Genomic DNA, 20,954 nt, shown 5'->3' with positions numbered 1-20,954 from the left:
CCATATTTGCTATTGCCTGGTGTGTGTTCAGGGCAAAACGAAAGAGATGCTTTGAGTGGAGAGTAAATTCTAGGCCTCTGAAGACAGCCTGAAATTGGACATGAGACCTCTTTCTTTCCCAAAATGCGATGGCCCAAGCGTCAGTGATTGAAAGTCCAAGGAAATGTAGGACTTCTGAGACAGGGGTTCCCACGAGCTTTAACTATAAGAATTCCCTATTAACATAGTCGTAAGTTACAGTTCTGGCCTCCGTTAATCGATGAAGTACATGGCAGAAAACCTCCGTGAACTCAGAAACAGCTTAAAGTACATTTGTATTATTTCTGTTTTATGTCTGATCCACCGCCCGTCAATCATCTCTCTTCCATTCCTGCCCTGCGTCCCTGTAGCTTTAGAAAACACTGCAATGTCATCACCACGTTCCAGACCCTAGGAGACCTGCCTCCTGCCTGCCTTTGTAATCTCGTTCTCCTGGCCCTTGGCTTCTTGTTCGCTCTGTCCTTCAGTCACAGAGGTGTCCTTTCGGGCCTCTGGACAGATTGAGCTCATTCCAACCTCTGCGCCTTTGTGTGTGTTTTTCCTTTCAGTTAGAATAGTCGTCTGCACAATCTTCCCGTGGTTGGATCCTATTGTCATGGAGTCCTCGGTTCAGAGAAGCCTTCGTGACGCCCCAGTCTGAACAGCCTTCCCTGCTCTTTGAAATAACGCTAGCCCTGTGTCGATACTGCAAGACACAATAACCACGGTGTAGAATAGCCTTTGGTTTAATGTTGAGAAAACTCATGAGGCTCTGTTTATTAATAGTGAATAATGCCGGCCTCTTTGTTAGAGAAGTAGGTGTGTATTTTCCGACACTTGGCTAGAATTGCCCGTTTTTACTAAAGCTTGTGTAGGAAGATTATTTCTATCAACTATTTGCGTCTGTTCAAGAACTTTCTCTGCAGAAGTAGAAGGGGAAGTGGGTTTTCCAAGTCATTTTCTAAAACCTGAAAGTGGGGAAGATTCAAGACTGGAAATCCTGGCATTTAAATGATCTGGGGGTATTATGTCACCTAATGAAATTTTTAGAGAAGGAAAGGATTATCATGTTGGTTTCAGCACTTATAAATTAAGGCACATTAAATTCTGAGGGTGTTAGAAAAATAATCTATATCCAGCAATTTGCTGGAGCCAACTCTTAACTGGCTCATATAGGAACTGCTTGTTAAATTTTCAGGAATTTTGCAAGCAGGTTGACTTTACATTAGTAGACTTGAAATTGGCTTGAAATTGGCTATGGTGGGAGTATTTATACCATGGAAATTGGCAAATGCTACAAACCAAAGCTTTTTTTTTTTTTACCCCCCCTATGGAGAGGGGGTGTTTACCAGCACACCATTTATATATAGCCAATATTTCAGAGGCTGACAGTTTGATGATGACGAATCAATAGGGTGAGCTCAAAATAACCAAGTTCCTTTTATGGTGTTTGTATTTCCAAAGCCACACATTTGGAGCACGGAAGAAAAACAATGTTAATGGATTGTTTATACACAGAAGCAGACAGGAAGGATCAAACATCAAGATCTTTGTGTTTGCTTCTTACAGTCCCCAGGTCAGGCTGCTGAATTCGTGCAGCCTGTTGTTAAAATATGTACTCTGAGCGAGAGCAGATAGCCGCCTTCTGGAACTTGTGATAGCCGCTTTCCTCAGCTCCCAGACTGATCACCAAGCTCGCTGGCATCGCGTGCAGCATCATATTTTAGGTACAGCGAGTGTCTTAGACTGTGTCTCAAGGAAAGAGAAGGAGTCACAGGAGACTGAGGTGGAGGCTGTGATCGATTCTAGTCCATAAGGTTGGAGCAAAGGGAGACGAAGAATTGACCCAGTGGCTCAAGCCCTTGGTGGGAAAGGACTTAAGGGAGACTTCTATGAAGGGGCAGGGCGTTCACGATTGCTCCCCAACAAGAACATCTCCGGGTTACGCCACACAGAGGCATGAGATGGATTGTTGGTGACGTTTCAGGGACAGGCGTTTCATTGGACGGTACTTGTGTGAAAGGACAGGTAGGACACAGGTCCCCTATTTCTCAGTGTGTTTTGAAGTGACACAAACACATACGTGACGACCCCCAGTTTTTGTTTCTTCAGAGACTTGAGATCGGACGTCCTCCATTTCAAAAGAAATCTGAGAAGCGACAGCAGCCTGAGGTTCCCCTCCCCCCACTGACTTTGTGGTCAACATTTGGAAAATCTGGGTAATTCTAAGGGATTGCATTAGACCTCAGGGTTTCACCATTTCTGAAGTCTTCACAAAACAGGGTAATAGTCCTACTTAAGAGAAAAGAGAAATGCTTTCTTCACCCATCCTTGGATTGAGATAATTATTTTGGGGAGAATAGGGCTCTCCTTCGAAGCTGGTGGCATTTCTAGGGCTTAGATTTTTAAAATTTTTTTCCAACGTTTTTATTTATTTTGGGGACAGAGAGAGACAGAGCATGAACGGGGGAGGGGCAGAGAGAGAGGGAGACACAGAATCAGAAACAGGCTCCAGGCTCCGAGCCATCAGCCCAGAGCCCGACGCGGGGCTTGAACTCACGGACCGCGAGATCGTGACCTGGCTGAAGTCGGACGCTTAACCGACTGCGCCACCCAGGCGCCCCTCTAGGGCTTAGATTTTTAATGGAGCACTATTAATGTTTCCGAAAGGATAGGATGCCATCAGTGGCTCCCCAGGTAGGGATTTTGGGATTGATAGCCTCCAGGAGTTACGATATTAGAAAATAAGGACCTATTGATGACCTCACTCTCTGACCCAAACAAAGAAAATAAAGGCATTTTATGTAAAGAGATTATTTAACTATTTAATTAAATTAATTTCCTGAACATCAACTAGGTCCTGGTGTTGGGAAATGTGATCCTAGAACAGTAGATCTCAGGAGTCACTCTGAAGGTGCTGTTGCCATTCCTGACATCAGAGATGGTGAAGATAATTAAGAAAGGAGATGTCATTATAATCACAGATGGGGACAGAGTTTTGCATAAAGTTTTGGCAAGCTGGAATAAACGGCTGAAAAGCCCTGCCTGACTAACGTAAAAGTCTCACTTGAAAATGTTTTAATGTTTATTTATTTTTGAGAGACAGAGAGAGACAGCATGAGCAGGGGAGGGGCAGAGAGAGAGAGGGAGACACAGAATCCGAAGCAGGCTCCAGGCTCTGAGCGGTCAGCACAGAGCCCAAAGCAGGGCTTGAACCCACGAACCTTGAGATTATGACCTGGGCTGAAGTCAGACGCTTAACTGACTGAGCCACCCAGGGGCCCCAAAAGTCTCACTTTTAGAATACTCTATTCTGAAGTTCTTAACAACTGGCTGTCTCTATATTAGGTGAAAATCCCTACCATTAGTATTTAAACGCAGCCACATGAACAAGAATCTATTGCAAAGGGTAACACTGAATATGCCAATAAAAGACATAAAAGAATATGCCAAAAAATATGTCATTGTTTCAATGAGAAGTAGATGAAGTTAGATTATTTTTATTTCTCCAAATAGCACAGTGACTTTTTATAAACTGCCTTTAAAGTGATTTTTCAATATGAAAAAGCATGCCCCATTCTAGAAAATTTTATAAAGAGACAAAAGTAGAAAGAAAAACATAATTCTGTCACCAAAGGCAACCAATGCCAACATTTTGTTTATTTCCTTCTAAAATTGTTTCAGGTCATTGCTGTATATACTCGGTTATGTCCCTTCCCCACCCCCCCCCTTTTTTTTTTACTGCTGCTGCAATTAATACTATTACTATCTTTTTTTACCTACCATTTACTGAAAAGTAACATTACGGTCTTCACATAAAATTCTTCTGAGTTGGTAATTTTTTTCCAGTTTTATTAAGAAATGATTGACATCATCACTATGTAAGTTTAAGGTACACAACATGGTGGTTTAATTTATATATATTGTGAAATGATTACCACAATAGGTTTTAGTTAACAGCCCTCATTTCCTATGGATATAATAAAAAGGAATGAAAAAAATTTCCCCCAACAAGTTTCTCTCTGGATCATACAGCAGTGTTCACTGTAGTCATCAAGCTGTCCATTCCATCCCCATACTTAGGTATAATGGCAACTCTGTGCACTTTGACAACCTTCCTCCAATTCCTTCTTCTCCTGTCCCCCACCTCTGATAACTGCAAATCCGATCTCTTTTCCAGGAGTTTGGCGTGCGTGGGTGCGCGCGCAGGCGTGGGTGCGCGCGCAGGCGTGGGTGCGCGCGCAGGCGTGGGTGCGCGCGCAGGCGTGGGTGCGCGCGCAGGCGTGGGTGCGCGCGCAGGCGTGGGTGCGCGCGCATAAATGAGATTCCACACGTAAGTGAGGTCATATAGTACTTTGTTTTCCTATGACTTATGTCACTTGACATAATGCCTTCAAAGTTCATTCCGGTTGTCACAAAGGGTCGGATTTCCTCTTTTATGGCTGAATGATGTTCCATAGCGCGCGCGTGCGCATGTATACGTTCTGCGTATTCTTCGTTCATTCATCTGTAGACGCTTCCGTTGTTACCATGTCTAGGCTATTGTAAATAATGCTGCTATGGACATGGGCTGCAGATAATCTTTTAAAGTTAGTGTTTTTGTTTCTTTTGGTTATATTCCCAGAAGTGGAATTACTGGATCATATGGTAGGTCTATTTTTAATCTTGTAAGAAACCTCCATTCTGCTTTCCATAGTGGCTGCACGAATTTCCATTCCCACTGACCGTGCACGAGGGCTCCCTTTCCTCTACATCCTCGCAGCATCTGTTATCTCTTACCTTTTTGATGGCGGCCATACTGATGGAGGTGAGGTGACCCCTCCTGGTTTTCTTCTATTCTAAATTGCCTTATTCTCCAAATTCTCCTATCTCTAAGTTCTCACATAAAATATTCTCTTAGTCTAACAACAATTCTGTTTTCTGCTTTTTCACCTAAATATAGGGTAGGAATTTCCCCCATACCGTTACCATTCTTCGTGAAAATTTTTTGTTGCTTTGTCACAATCCCTGGTAAGGGATTCAAGAGAGAGACTCAAATTACCACTATCGTTAAGTTCGGCAACACTTTCCCTGGTGACCACTTTGAATTCCAATGATAGGATTTGTAAAAATATCTTTCCCGCCGACTACCTGTTTAATCCATGTCTAAATCATGTCGTGTTTAAAAACATGTTGTGCAGTAGAGTTTTATCTTCCTGGGCACCTCACTCTAAACTGCTTCAAAAAGGAGATTTTCTCTGAAAATATGTTAAGTATGGATGAGGAACTACCACGTTTCTACCGGTTGTTTCAAACGGCTAATTAGTCCAATTCTTACCAGTTTTTTAACCCAAATATTACTCTCGAGCACCTGTACCGTAACTAACTTTGTGTTGACCCTTGGCATAGAGAGAAAAGTAAAAATGATCCCCATCCACGTGGAGCATAAAGTCTAGTGGAAGAATCGCATACAAATAAGCAAATAATTTTTTACTGTAATTATGTATAGTACAATACATCCTAATGTTCTTTTATAACATGTAAAGAAAGCGGTAAGAGTGTGCCATAAAAAATTTTTAAAAAGATTTATTGTCTCTTGTTCACATTTATTTTTAAAAACGTTTTTAAATGTGTATTTATTTTTGAGAGAGAGAAAGAGAGTGTGAGCAGAGGAGGGGCAGAGAGAGGGGGGACACAGAATCGGAAGCAGGCTCCAGGCTCTGAGCTGTCAGCACAGGGCCCGACGCGGGGCTCGAACCCCTGAACCCCGCAAGATCACGACCTGAGCGCAAGTCGGATGCTTAACCAACTGAGCCCCCCCGGGCGCCCCTTGTTCGCATTTATTCTTAAACTAAGTTGCAAACTTCAATTTAAAATGCTCATCTACTGGCTTTCTCCCAATCTTCGTGATTAAAGAACATTCTGAAACAAAATGGAATTTCACACTTTGGTTTGTTTATTGGTTGGTCACATGTGCATTAAATGATAGTGTATTTAAAGGAAATGTTCTCAGCGCCTTTCCTACTGCCGCAGAATTACTTTGTTCCTAGGTCTTTCAGAATACGATTGGATTCCTAACAAGAAAATGCATCGTAGCGTGCCAGAACACTCTATGGCTCTGCTCAACTTCACAGACTATGAAAACGCTTGTCAGACGTGCCAGTAAATCTTCCCTCTCTTTCCTTAGGTCCAAGGATCTCATCAAGGAAGCTATCCTTGACAATGACTTTATGAAGAACTTGGAGCTGTCGCAGATCCAGGAGATTGTGGATTGTATGTACCCAGTGGAATATGGCAAAGACAGCTGCATCATCAAAGAAGGAGACGTGGGGTCACTGGTGTATGTCATGGAAGGTATGGTTCGTAACCCTGAGCCTCTGACATTCAAATATTCCCTTTTCGTCTTAGTCAGCCCACACACAGAAGGCCATGGATTACAGGGGACGGTTCCATGTTTCCCTCTTTTGTTGTTGGGAAACAGTTTGAAAAGAGGCGGGACACGACTTAAATACAGTGGTTGACTAGTTGTACAAAGGGTTTGTGTTGAGAATATTCATCTGAGAGTCGAGGATATTTTTTAGACCAGGGGAAAGGGTGACAGTGTGAAGGAAGGAAACGCTGTTTACTGTGCTGTGTAAGTCTGCACACTGTCAGGTCGTTGAGCAAGCTCACGAAGCTTCCAGAGAAACTTGGGACCGTCGGGAAGTATTCTTGGTCAGATAATCAAAGTGTCAACTGTACTTTTCATTTTCAGGATATGACTGGGTTTCCTGCTATTGTGCTTCTATAAAAAGAGAGTGTTTTCAGCATTTTATATGTGTGTGAAAGAGATAAATCAGACTGGTCAGATGGCCTGTTAGCTGCCTAATTAATAAGAGTGATAGATTGTTCCATAGATGTTGCGCAAATGAAGATAGAAACCGTTTTGGGAAAAAAACAATTGAGGGAGGCACCATACAAATTTATTTTATGCCCAGACAGATTTTCGTGTTGTTTATTTCTAGCTTGGAGCTTATAATGCCATGTTTTCTTTCGGGGGGGGGGGCGGGGGGGGAACAAAAGCCTGAGGTCATGACCAGACCAGCAAAGGAGAAAGTGAATTCAGAGGTGCCTATAAGATCACAGAGTGGCCATACAGAAATCGCAGTCAGTTTACAGGTGGTGATTGGTGTTTTGACCAAAGCATTCATGGCAATCTCCTAGAATTGTCAAGTTTATAGGTTGTTAAGAGAAGGGGCGTTATTTGGGCAAGTGACATCACTTCTCTGAGTTTAACCTCATTTATATATTTTAAAAAAAGGCACTACTTGTTTCTTACAGTGGTTCTCAACTGATGATGATTCTGTCCCTCCACAGGACATTTGACAATGCCTCGGGACAGTTTTGGTTGTCACAGTTGCAATGGGGACGGGTCGGGGTTGGGGGGAGAGGCTCTGGCATCTTGTGGGTAAAAACCAGGAACTCCGCTTTGCCAGGCAGGCGCCCACAGCAAAGAATTATCTGGCCCAAATTGTCCTTGATGCTGATATTGGAATGTCCTGCTTTTTCTGTCTTTACAAGATTGTTATGAAGTTAACATGAAACAGTCTGAGTAAAAAATGTGTAATGTACAGTGTAAAATGTTAAAAAATGGCAGTGAGTGGTATTATTTCCATCAAATACCTGACAGTATATAAGAAATGTTCTTCCTGCATATGTCATTCACCTTTTAATTTTCCTTTGTAATCTTTTTTTGACATATATTAGGCATTCAACTTTTAACTCATAATTTCTGTCTTTTTTTTTTTTTTTTTTCCTCTGGAAGTGTTCGGCTTTTGTGTCAGTGTTCTAAAGTTTCTCCCCAGGCCAAAAAGACATAAATGTTCAGCTAGGCTTTCTTCTGGATAAAAGCAAGACCCAGTAAACAAAAACACAAACAGTATTCACTTGCCAGACAATTGCAGGGGAAGGAGATAAAATTATAGGGCGAGAGCGTATGTGGGTAGTGAGCAAAATGGATGAGAAAGAGGCGAGAAATATATCGAGGCCGAGCGTAACCTATAAATACAGAGGGATGTGTTAAGGAGTGCTAACAATTACAAACCAAGTTAAAGCATTTCTTAGATTACAGTATATCAGTGGTTTCATAGTTGATTTTTCAGTTAATTCATTGTCAGGCACGTTTGTAAGAACATACCTATTGTGGTAAAGCGAGGTATATACTTCAGCCTTTTGCAAATGCTAATTATTGAAAATCCATTCAAGAAATGGATATTTTGAAAACCTGTGTGTTCACTTCTCCTTTATGTTGAGTATCTCTTATGAAAATAGGTTTCCGCACAACCTTGCAAATTTTTCTAAAAAAAATATTGTTTATGCATACTATTCTGTTTTCTAAGACTAACTGCAAGTCCACTCACTAGCTATGTTAGAAGAAGCTTAGAAATCATAGTTGATGTTTATTTAGTGCTTAGAGCAATGCCCAACATACGGAGCATGCTTTTGCAAACACACTCCATGTATAAAATTTATTTAATCTTCAAAACAATCCTATGAAGTAAGGGGCAATATTTATTATTTTTCTTTATAGATGAAGAGACAGAGGCCCAATGAGGTTAAGTAATTTGCCTGGGTCTCCCAACTAGCTCATAGTAGAATTAGGATTGAACCACGGTAATCTGGATTCAGAGCTTTTGACTGTAGGGCTATGTGTTAGGGTTCTCCAGAGAAACAGAGCCAATAGATAGGTAGGTAGGTAGGTAGGTAGGTAGGTAGGTAGGTAGATAGATATTGATGGATAGATAAATAGTTAGATAGGTAGATAGATAGATATCGATGGGTAGGTATTTATTTTAAGGAATTTGATCATGTAACTGTGGGTACTGGGAAACCCAAAATCTACACAGTAAGGTGAGCAGGCTGGAGATCTAGGAAAGAGTTGATGCTACAATTCAAATCTGAAGGCCGACTGCTGGCAGAATTCCTTCTTCAGTGGAGGTCAGTCTTTTTTCTGTTGAGGCCTTCAACTGATTGGATGAAGCCCACCAACATTAGGAAGGTCATCTGTGGCTTACAGTCTATGGATTTATGTGCTAACTTTAACTTCCTTCCCAGAAGGATCTAGGATGATATTGGACCAATAGTATCTGGTGATCATGACCTAGCAAGTTGACACATTAAATTCACCATCCCAGGTCCACTCGTTGTCAACTCTGCCTCTGTGTGCATCTCCTCAAACCATGCTTGAGCTCCAAATAAAGACAGCAACAAGGTCATAGCTCCACCTACCGTGAGGTAAAGATTCTGAGTATAACTGAAAATCCACTGACACTTTCCCCCCAAAAGAGTACAAAGTCCTTGGGTAATATTTACTCTTCTCCTTGATATGCCCTAATTTAAATACTATGTTGTACAACTCATACTTAAATAGTGAGGTGTAGTCAGTCCATCTTATGATACATGATAAGGAGATATGAAATAGGAAAATGAAAATTTTGTGCACACACACACACACACACGCATAACCATACACGCAAACATATTTATGACAAAATGAAGAAATACCGATGGCAGCCTTTCCTAGGTAAAGGTAAAGATACTCATCTTTCCTCCATTGCTACAAGCTAATTTTAATAAATTTTATTTATCTTCCTTTTACTTCTGGATTGACTAAATAACAAGCTATCTTAATTATCTTTTTTAAAACAGGGTTTTAAATAGTATATAAATATTCAGAGTCACAGATTCTGCAGTGATTCTCTTGATATACTTCAGTTTAAACTTAGTAAAATGACGATAATCTTATAAAATGAGGCCGATCTGTCCCCAAGCTGTGATTCTAACCAGTTCCATGTAACTTTGGCTGATCTCGTGCTAATATCCTTGTGTCAAAATAATTTCAAATTAAAAAAAGAAAACATCATTTGAATTTTTATAAGTTTTAATTGAAGAAATGTTTCATTGTTTAATTAGTTTTTTTATCAGCGTATTTAATCTTCTCAAAATTTAGATAGCAATGTTCTTGATATAGATGGATTTTTTTCATCTGCAAACATTAATATTCATAAAGAGTATGCCATGGCAACAATGGGTGAGTGGGCTTTGCAGGATCATTCACAAACTTGCTTATTATCCAGACGTTCAGAAAAACACCCAGGGAGTTTACATGGAATATCAGTCCAATTTTCTCTGTCTCTCTTTACTTAAATGAAGCTTCTTTGTGTAATGCGGTTTAACATGTGCCTTAAGTGATTTTTATTTTAGCTGGGCAGGGTCCCAAGTATGATTGCACACCTAAATGCCAGAATTTCTCATCGTTTTAGCAAAAGAGAATAGTCATATGGTAAGACTTCACTAATTAGGATGACTGGGGAAAAATCATCTGGGGGTAGTGTAAATATATTATCATGTATTTTCAAGCAAAAGGAGTCGTGTGACTTTCAGATACTTAAAATTGCTGGCTTAGAGAAGTTTCAGTTTCAAGTTTTGATCAGAATTGTTTGGAGTTCGTTTCTGAAGACAGCAGTTTAAGTAGGTTACATTGCTAAGGCTCTCTTTACATTTTAATTACGTTTTCAACTGTGTAAATGAGTCTTATCAAGTACTTGAATACAGTTTATTTTCTTAAACAGACATTGGCCTTAATTATGATGTGAAATTTGAAACTGTCCTTACGTTCTTGCCTTGCCTTTTCTTATCATAAAGATACATTTTAGCCTTCTATTCATCCAACACAAAACATAGTCTGATTTAGTGACTTCTGATGGTGATGTGATTAAAACATCTTTTCTGTGAACCGAATCGAATATTTTCACATTGAAAAGTGTTGAATTTGTATCCATCAAAGTGGCTGATTTGCTTAGCGATACTGGTTCTGCATGTTTTCTGTGATATTTCATTGTGGGAGCAGGTAGATTATATTTCATTTTCTAAAAAGCAGCAAGTTATGTATTTAGTGTTCTTTGAGCCTTGGCTATTTTAAGTTAAACTTTTTAATGAAATTATCCATTCTTTTATGGGTTATGTGGTTTAAGTTAAACTTTTTAATGAAATTATCCATTCTTGTATGAGGCTATGAAATTATCCATTCTTTAATGATGATAGCTTTTTATCAACTACGTATAAACAACAGGTACCGTTCAATCATTTTATAGGTATTAAATTTTAATCTTCATAGTACCCCTTAGGAAGTAGGTATTATATTATCTGCATGTTAATAGCTAAAAGACCTGATGATAGGCCAGCTGAATGAATTGGCCAGGATCTTACAATCAGTCTTTTGAGGTGCAAACCTGGGCCATCTGCTCTGGCGTCGCCCATGCGTGATGACTGGGCAATGTTAACTTTCCAAGTACGGATTAGGAGTACTCGTGTGACATATTTATTATGTATTATGTATTATTATCCCACTTTGAAAAGCCCATAGAAGATGCACAGCATTAAACCATAGGGTAAAAAAATATATATATGGTTTGATTATTTTCAAGGAAAGACTAGAACTTGAATGGCAATAGTTCCAGAGGAGAATAACCCAGATGTTTTCTATGAATATCTCTTAGGCCTCTCTGCCCCCTTTGAACATTGGACTGCTTATTGACCTCTCCATTGATCTTCGACCATTCAGCCCTCTCCTCTTACTGTTTCCTCTTCCTTATTGAAAGAGCAGCTGCGACTTGGCTGAATCTTGGCCCACCTCTGTGTCCTTACTTGTTTGTGACTCACCTCCGCCGTGCACCTTGAAGGACCTATTTTTTCTGCATGTAATGAAAAGCATTGATCTTTTTTTTCACACAGGCTTTTTAAAGAAGCTCTTTGCACACTTTTAATATGACCTTTGTACACGGATGCTAAGTGATATTTGACTGTTGACATCAACACTCAGGAGCTAGCCTCCCCTTTCTGTTCTCACTGTACCAAGATTGCCCTTTTTCCTTCTGAAGACCAAGTCATGGGGTCACCTGTTTTCTCCGTGGGTTGGTAACCAGGTTCTGCGTGTTCGGCTGATGTCTAACACTGCTGATGCTTCAGTGTGGACACGAACCATCTTGCCGGCCACCCTTCAAAGTTACCTCACATAACTTGATGATACTTCAAGCGCTGTTCCCCTTTCCCACTGAAACATTCTTGCTGTCTTTATATAATTAAATGATGTATGAAAGCTGACATTCAAAGAGGGATTTTTTAGAAAATTGAACATTAATGATGAGCCTCACCGTGCCATTGGCATTCAAAACACTACCTGAGAGTATGAGGGAACTGAATGCATTTTCATATGAATGAGCTCTCCCAGTAACTTTAACATGAGAAACAGACAGTTTTGTTCCCCAAAATCAGGGGTTGCCTTTTGGCCTTATGAGTTTTTCTCGTTCCTCTGAAAGCTATCTTTAAAATAGTTGAAATACCCATGCACTTAAAGTTTTTTACTGTTCTTTCATTGGACCGTGGTTATAATGTTAATGTGAAAGAGCAAACCTATGCCCTGCTTATAGAAAAAACAAAGCAGACGTCTATTTATAAGAAGTTCTCGTAAGCCAAGAGAATCTGGAAGTGTTAAATGCAAAATATTAAACTCTATTTCATTTATGGAGTCAACGGTGAGGACAAGGGACCGAGATATTGAGATGGCATGGGGGTATCATGTTTATTTTGGAGTGCCAAGCTTCAAAAAAGCCTTTGATAGACTTGACCAGGTCCAGGTCAATATATATATACACACACGCACACACACACACATACATATATACATGTGTATATATATATATATGTGTGTGTGTGTATATGTATATACATATATATGTATATATATGTGTGTGTGTGTATATATATATACACATATGTATATAGTGTGTATATGCGTGTGTGTATACACACACAATTTTTATATATATATTTTATATATTTTACATATATAAAATATATATAAATAAAAATATATAAATAAAAGTATTTTTTATATTTATATATATTTTATATATACATAAATTGTGTGTGTGTATACACACAAGCATATACATTTAGACATTGTTTCACGTATAGATGGGGAGTCTAGGAAGAGAGGATAATGTTTTAGATACTGAAAATGCTGTCTCTTGAAAAGGGAATTAGTCTTCGTGAATCTTGAAGAGCAAAGAAATGCCAGTTCCAGGGAAGACTTTGGAATCAATATGCTGCTGATAACGTGCTCCGGGAGTGAAAGGAGCAGGTTGATGGGGTGGCAAGAACAGCATCTCGGGAGGCATTCCAGCCGTGACTCCAAGGCACCTGCTTGGAGGAAGTTCGTGGGGGTGGAGGAGGGATTCCCTGCGGCTGAATCATAAGGCATCTCTGTCCCTTCCCTAAACTCCCACATTCTCGGTCTGTGGGTTTGTGAATGAGTGTCCTAGTAGCTAGTCTTTGAGCACCTGGCCCTCTGAAGGCTTCCTCTCACAAACTTGCCTCTACGCGCAATGTGGTGGTTACTTTGAAGTGTTTCTGTACCCTATGATTGAAATCTAATAATACCACACGAGTTTTTCTGTTACTTCATTTCTTTTGCTTCCATTCAATGTTGCGCTGTATAACCCAATTTGTTTGTCCTTTCTGCTAAGGATTATATTCTGATTATTTCCAGTTATTTCGCTCTAGGTTACTAATGCGGCTGAGCATCTGTTCGTATGTTCGTGAGCTGTCTGTGGTTCTTTTGTGAAGTGTCTGTTGTGGTTTTCTGCCAGTTTCTCCCTTTGGATTGGTTGACTTTACCTAGTTTCAGATTTTCACCCCTGTTGATTACATGCATTGCAAAGTATCTTTCTCAGTCTATAGCTTTAATTTTTACCCGTTTGTGAAATCTGCTGATGAACAGAAGTTACTAAATTTACTGTAGTCAAATATATCAATCTTCTTGGTTTGTGCTTTTTGTATCTTTGTAAGAAATCCTGGAGGGTGGTATTTTTGTCCATGAAGGCATGTACTTAAGTTGGTGTAAGAGGAATTATCTGTCAAGGAATAGATCCACATTTATAATCTAAATGAGAGTTGTCCTTTTGAAAGCAGGAAGCTGGGAATATATTTATTTTTGCTTCTGTGTTCTTTTTCCACAATGTATTTGAAGAATTCTTTATAAATTGTCCTTAGAGGACAGTACATATTTTTGTATATGCTTATTTTTTTTTTCTTTTTTGTCTTTTTTCTGCGAGGGTATGTTTTATATTTGGAAATAATTCCAAGTCATTTAGTGACAGATTTGACGAACAGGGGTAGGTGATGAAGTGGAGTGATACTTTTTCCCTTTGTTGCTAATATATATGCACCATCGTAAAGTAATGACATTTGTTGTACAAGTCAGGAAAAATTAACAAGATGCTTTAAGGACATAATTTATTGAAAATTTATTCTGAAGGTTGATGTTCTTTTTTTAAGTTTGTTTATTTTTGAAGGAGAGAGAGAGACAGAGCACAAGCAGGGGGAGGGGCAGAGAGAGAGGGAGACACAGAATCCTAAGCCAGCTCCAGGCTCCAAGCTGTCAGCACAGAGCCCGATGCGGGGCTCATACTCATAAACCGTGAGATCAAGACCTGAGCTGAACTCAGATGCTTAACCAACTGAGCCACCCAGGCACCCCTGAAGGATAATGTTCGTTAATACTCATTAGGCTACCTACATCTTTGTGTGATTTTGTAAAAATAGCCTTATCACATTGTGGTTCTACTAATGTCCTCTGTTTTCTTTCCAAACTGTTAATGGTGGAACTGAATTTATTACATTAAGGAGGGAAATAGTGTGGCTCCTTACCTTTGAGGACTCCTGAAAGCTAAAATCTTTGAAAATAGCTGTGGTTGGTTTTTTTTGTTGTTGTTGTTTTGTTTTGTTTTTGTTTTTTTTTTTTTTTTTTGAGACCAAAAAAGTTGGAAAGCCATTATTAAAAAAGGAAAAAAAAAAGAAACTGAAATTGATAAAGGAGATCATAGGTTATGTTAAAAAGGTATAAGTATTTTTTTCTTACAATTAGTTCGTAACAGTTACGGGTTTTATTTCTGTGCTGGTTCATTTTGCTACAATATCCATCCCTCCATTCTGCAGTTTTGAGAGAATGGCAGATTTTAAAGATTAAAAATGTATTTTCAGTGAACATTAAAAATGAAAACAGCGTAGCTGAAAAAATGGGAAGAAAATAGAGATTAGTAACTTTTTGGCAGTAGTGTGATAAGGCATTGATTTTCTGCTAATGAGGGAAAACTTACTTCGGCCATCATTATGTGAAACTGTTGGCTGGCTTGCATGCTGAACGTTAAACAGGCTTCTGACATGGTTGTGGGTTCAATTCAAAATCACATAGATGTATTTCTGCAGAGACTTTTAACAAGATTTTGAATGATTTTTGTGGGGGGCTGGATAGACTAATGCTGTTAATATCCATTCCTCTAATGAAAAATCCCTGAATGGTTAGCATTTGTGTTGGCATGTGCTCAAAGGGCTGGGCAGATAGGAGCTACTTCCCAGCACAAAGAAGCTGCCTGGTGTGACTGCCATGGCAACAGCCCCCCACCCCCACCCCAGGACAAAGGACCAATTGGAATTGGTCTCTGAAGTCCTTATTGGAATTCTCCCATGACTCCACATTTGAGAAATGCAGCCTGTGATAGCACATACGTTATCTGAAATTAACTACTGTAGCTTTGGAAGGTTGAAGTCTGAGTCTGATCTTTATATCTAGGCCCTTCTGCAAACTCCTTTCTGATGAAAATGAAAACGTTTTTGTGCTAAAGCTTCTTCTTCTTCTTTTTTTTTTTTTTAACTTTTACTCAGTTTTGAGACAGAGAGAGAGAGAGAGAGACAGAGCACAAACGGGGGAGGGGCAGAGAGAGAGGGAGACACAGAATCTGAAGCAGGTTCCAGGCTCTGAGCTGTCAGCTCAGAGCCCGATGCTGGGCTTGAACTCAGGAATGGTGAGATTGTGACCTGAGCCAAAGTCCATCGCTTAACGGACTGAGCCACCCAGGCGCCCCTAAAGCTTCTTAGGTAGTGCACGGAGATAGAAGAGTATGATAGAAGATTTAAGATGGTATTAACATTAATTCCTCTAAATTCACATTTTATGCATATTTAAAATATCCAGAAATTATTATCGACTCTATTTATGTTACTGATTTATATAATGTCATTTTTTCTGCATTATTTGCCCAACTTCACCAAAGCTGGTTGTTTTTGTGTATCATGAAGCCACCTTTTAGTTATTCAAAGGAATATATGGAAGCAAATGATTTTAAAACAAGACAGAACATTTACTATTTACTACGTGCAATTTTACGTAACTTAACAAGAGCACTTAGGTTAGTTTGTATACTTTTCATTATCAAAGCCGATTAAGTTACTCTGTTCATTTATCAATAGCAAAGCTGTACTAGAAAAATCATCTGATGAAGGTGGCCAAAGTATTATGAAAGGTGGTTTCCCATGTCACCAATACCAGTGCACAATGGTGTATTTACAGAGGAAAGCTAAAACTTTTCACGAAATCATAATTAACAGTCAATGTGCTTAAAACTTTCCTTCAGGAACTGATCATGCTTCTTTAAAATATCACTTATTTCCCACTGGCAAAAAGTGGGAGTATTTTTTTCCATTAGAGTTTAATAGCCCATTATAATAACTTTTAACTGAAAGCCACTTACATACTCATCAATTTTTTTTAATTTATGTGATTAGAAGATTATAATTCAGTATCATATTTTATATTTAACTTGTTTTTACAGAGCATCATTTAATATTATTCTTTTATTGTGTTTTGTACTGTTTTAGAATATTTAGTCCCTTCAGCAATATTCTTACTATATATTTATGGTGTCCCCAATGTTCCAAATTAAAGTCATTTTTAAAAAGATTTGTATAATTTGCTCCAATATTTCCAGTGCAAAGATTTTTGTTGACTCAGCCTGTTGTGCCCGCGTGTGTATATGAATTTGCATGAAACGATTGCTTCCCAGAGTTCACATTATATTTTAGGAGATGATGGGGTTGTTACTATAATCTATGGATTCTGTCAGTGGTTAACTTCAAATTTATAAGGAAAATAGAGTAACAACAATAATCATAAGTATTGATGATAAGGCTCCCAAGTGATTTAAAACTCAGTCTGCAAAGAAAAATACTTAATTTATAGGTTTTTTAGAACAATTTTCATGCCATTTTCTTAAAATTAAGATCACTTCTCTGGAAAGTCTTGACATTTCTTTTCATTAATCCTGTGAATTTAAGTTTTTATTTCTCACATCAATTCTAGAGGTCAAAGTCACATGAAATAATAGGAAGAGTGTTTCAGCAGATTTTCCTTCGTGTTCAGAATTAGGTTCCATATATACATAGCAGGCGTCGCTCAACTACCATTCTCTTCTTCCCTCCATATGGCGAGTTTCTACAAAAGTAGGAAAGGTGTTGGAGTCATAAAGCAGAGTGTGGATTTGACTGAGTGTCGTCCGTCCGTGAGTACATGAAATTCCGGGTAAATCCCTCGACAATTGAGAACCGCAAAGAAAGTATTTAATGGAATTCTTTTGGCAACACAGTTTCTTTATTATGATTCACCTATCGATTCATCTGAGTATTTATTCGTGCCCGCTGTTCAGTTCCTACAAGTGCTTTCCCAGTGCTGACCGTGTCTCAGTGGACACTGAGGTAGGATAGTGAACAAGACATACACAGTCCGTGTCTTCCAGACCCTGCATCCTGGCGATGGCGGTAGGGGAAAAGGACAAAGAACATTCACGAAAGTAAGCATGATGCTTCTGGGTAATTACCAGGGCTATGAGTTAAACTGATAAAACAGGGTGATAGAAGAGAGACTCATAGGTGGGTCTGGCAGTGGTCAGGTGCGTCAGGGAGGACTTTCCTGAGAGGGTATGATTTGAGCTGAGACCTGAATGCCAAGGAGGAGCCAGACACACAAAAGTGTGGATAGAGGTTCCAGATGAGGGCACCTGTAAGTAGGAAAGTGATGAGGTGGGGAAGGCTTGGCATGGTAAAGCAAAAGAAGCCAGTGTCAGGATTTGAGGTTGGCAAGGTCACTTGCAGGATGCTGGAGGCGGTTCAGTTTTATTCCAAGACATTTAGAGAGCATCGGAGTTTAGGTTGAGATGGGGCATGAGAAGACTCAGGTTTTATGAGTAGAAAAACGGATACCGCTAATAATTGAGGGTGGCAAACACGTACTGTGGAGTGGTGGGGTCCACAGGGGGTCCTGTTGGGAGGTTGTAGACGGCAGTAATCCAAGCAAAGTGGAATGCTGGCTTGGGCTGGGATGATGGCACGGGGCGTGAGGGACGGCTGGTGAATTTGGGCAGCTCAGAGATGTTAGATGAGGGTGAAAGAGATAAATTGGGGGATGCTTAGGCTGTTGATTGAAGTGGTTGGGTGAGTGGTGGTGCTGTGTTCTGAGATGGGAAGAAGGGTGAGGAGTTCATGGTGAAGAAGTGCCATCAGGAGTCCCTTCCTGGCAGTGTGAAGTTCAGGTTCCCATGGAGAGACCACATGGGTGACACCTGTGTGACAGCCCAGGTGAGAGGTCTGAATGTGGACGTGAAGGTCTCCTGTTAATAAAACAGGGCAGAGAGAGAAGACCGGCGGAAGTTCTCTTGTGGTTAGAGTGTTCGTTGTACCTGCCACAGATTAAATGGGTGAATTTTGTAATTTTATAGATGTCGTAGATAGGGGTATTTATAAATACTTTAACATTCTTTAATGTAAAATCTTTGCAGCCAGCTAAAAATTCCTTCCAGTATTATCCTGCTAATTTTTTCGAAGGAGCGGTTCTCAAAGTCTGGCCTGGGGAAACTTGTAGGGGCTCTCTGAGGTCAAAGCTTGAGGTCTTGTAACGGGAACACGTTATTTGTTGGTCGTGTGTGTACGGTAGTATTTTCTAGAAGGTAGGATGCCAAAGCAGAGGATGCGGCCCTCTTCATCAATTGGATTCCCAAAAAGTATCAAACAATGGCATGCTTGTTAGTAACATTTTCGTTTTTAAAATATAGTTAATTTTATAAAAATGCGTTTTTTACATGTGGTAAGTTTTTTATTTTCAAGTGAATACATGTGTCAAAAAATTTCCTGTGTTGGGGCGCCTGGGTGGCTCAGTCGGTTAAGCGTCCGACTTCAGCCAGGTCATGATCTCGCGGTCCGTGAGTTCGAGCCCCGCGTCGGGCTCTGGGCTGATGGCTCGGCGCCTGGAGCCTGTTTCCGATTCTGTGTCTCCCTCTCTCTCTGCCCCTCCCCCATTCATGCTCTGTCTCTCTCTGTCCCAAAAATAAATAAACGTTAAAAAAAAAAATTAAAAAAAAAATTTCCTGTGTTAAGGTCTAATGGAATAAACATCAATAGATATAACCCAAAGAAGCAAAATCTTTTTGAACTTTTCAGTGAGTTTTGTTAGTATCAAGAGGTTCTGAAACTAAGTTTGAGAACCACCACCTTAAGCCGTGTGACCTGAAGACAAATATGACCAACTAGATGCTTGTTCCAGAAAACACACTGGATTAGTTTAAGGTTTAAAATATCAGATATTGACTCACCCACCCCTAAATAGCACACACGAAAGATCATGTTACAAAACAAATGTCTTTCATTTTTATTTATTTTGGTTTATTGTAGTACAGTTGACATAAGTTTTGTTTATTGTCGTATAGTGTTCGTTTTAGGTGTATGACATAAGGATTTGATATTCGTGCTGTTGTGAAATGATGACCACAGTAAGTCTAGTAGCATCCATCACTGCACATGGTTACATTTTGTTTCTTGTGATGAGAACTTTTAAGATTTATTGTCTTAGCAACTTTCAATTATGCCATCCAGTGTTATTAACTGTAGTCCCCACACTGTATGTTATATCTGCGGGACTTGTTTCTTTTGTAACTGGAAGTTTGTAACAAAAGCCTTTTAAGTAGAGGCCTGGTAAGTGAGAAACAAAAGTTTCTTTTAAGGCAGACATTTAAATCTAGAGTAAATAGCCAATACTGATTAACAGTGGGCAAGTCAGTTGCGTTGAAGTGCTTATTATTCTGTTAATTACATTGCATTTCACAGTTTGAAAGGTATCCTTGATGCATTTTGTGGGTTCTGTTTGGACACTTTTTAATGTTCAAGATTTGGGAATTTAATTGGGTTCCCCAGTGATTATCCTGAATTAGTGTAGTAGGGTGCTGATTTTTTTTTTTTGTAATTTTAATTACAGCTCTAAGGAATAAAGGAATCAAATATCCTTTGAATCCAATCAGCATTTTTAGAGAAGAAAGTGGTTTTATGTTGTGCTTATTTCTTACTTAAAAGAATTCTAGAAAATGTAGCATTTTATATTTGGAAGGTTCAGAGCAGTAATGCATCTAATATCATGGATGGTTTCAAATGAAAAAAGAGAACATGTCGTTTTACACATGGTCGCAGAGTGGTCCCCTCAATGCATGTGGAAGCCGAAATTGGCAGCTGTCTTTTGGATGTCTCTTTATAAATTCTTACCACTAAGTAAATGTTTGGCGTGTCCATGTGATTCTCTTGTGATGTGTTTTGCAAAGAGCGTTTTCGTTTGCAGGTGCATATGCTTGTGTTTGGTATCTTACCACCATCCTCATAAGTATTGTCTCGGGAGAAGTTTAGAAAACAAACAAACAACTTGCTGCTTTCATTGATTTTTCTTGGGAAGTCAAGTTTCTGGTTTCTTCTCCCAGAGGCAGATCTTAGCACATCAGTAACGTTAGAGGATAAAAGGCTTACTCCAATTGAGCACACATATGATATTATTTGGAATGAGAACTTAATTTTAGAATTTGTTTTTTTATGCAAGTTCTAGGTTAGTATTTTCTACAACAGTGCATTCTGTTTCGTGTTCTCACAAAGCGTGGAGAGTTTGTTTGTTTTTTACTTAAATAGACTGCTGAGTTAGGTTTCTGCCTTTTGTCTTTGTGTGCTTTATATTATAAGCTTTGGCCATTTAGTTTAGTTGTCTTGTGGAGGCATGG

General features: G+C 39.4%; 1 protein-coding gene across 5 annotated transcripts in view; it reads left to right on the top strand.

Moving 5' to 3' along the window:
* Positions 1-20,954, top strand: part of PRKG1 (protein kinase cGMP-dependent 1) — a 1,254,852-nt gene that overhangs the window by 164,250 nt on the left and 1,069,648 nt on the right. For 2 of the 5 annotated variants that reach the window (XM_023240288.2, XM_023240287.2), the window contains exon 2: positions 6,185-6,351. In XM_023240288.2, coding sequence (XP_023096056.1) covers positions 6,185-6,351 — 167 coding nt within the window. Of the gene's footprint in view, positions 1-4,454; positions 4,666-4,733; positions 4,826-6,184; positions 6,352-20,954 lie in introns of those variants that run through there. The other 3 variants (XM_023240289.2, XM_023240290.2, XM_045040946.1) reach the window with 3 other exon arrangements.

The sequence above is a fragment of the Felis catus genome, chromosome D2 (assembly GCF_018350175.1).
Source record: "Felis catus isolate Fca126 chromosome D2, F.catus_Fca126_mat1.0, whole genome shotgun sequence".
NCBI lineage: Eukaryota > Metazoa > Chordata > Mammalia > Carnivora > Felidae > Felis > Felis catus.
The sequence above is the reverse complement of the archived record's forward strand: the minus strand, read 5'-3'. Positions and strand labels throughout refer to the sequence as shown.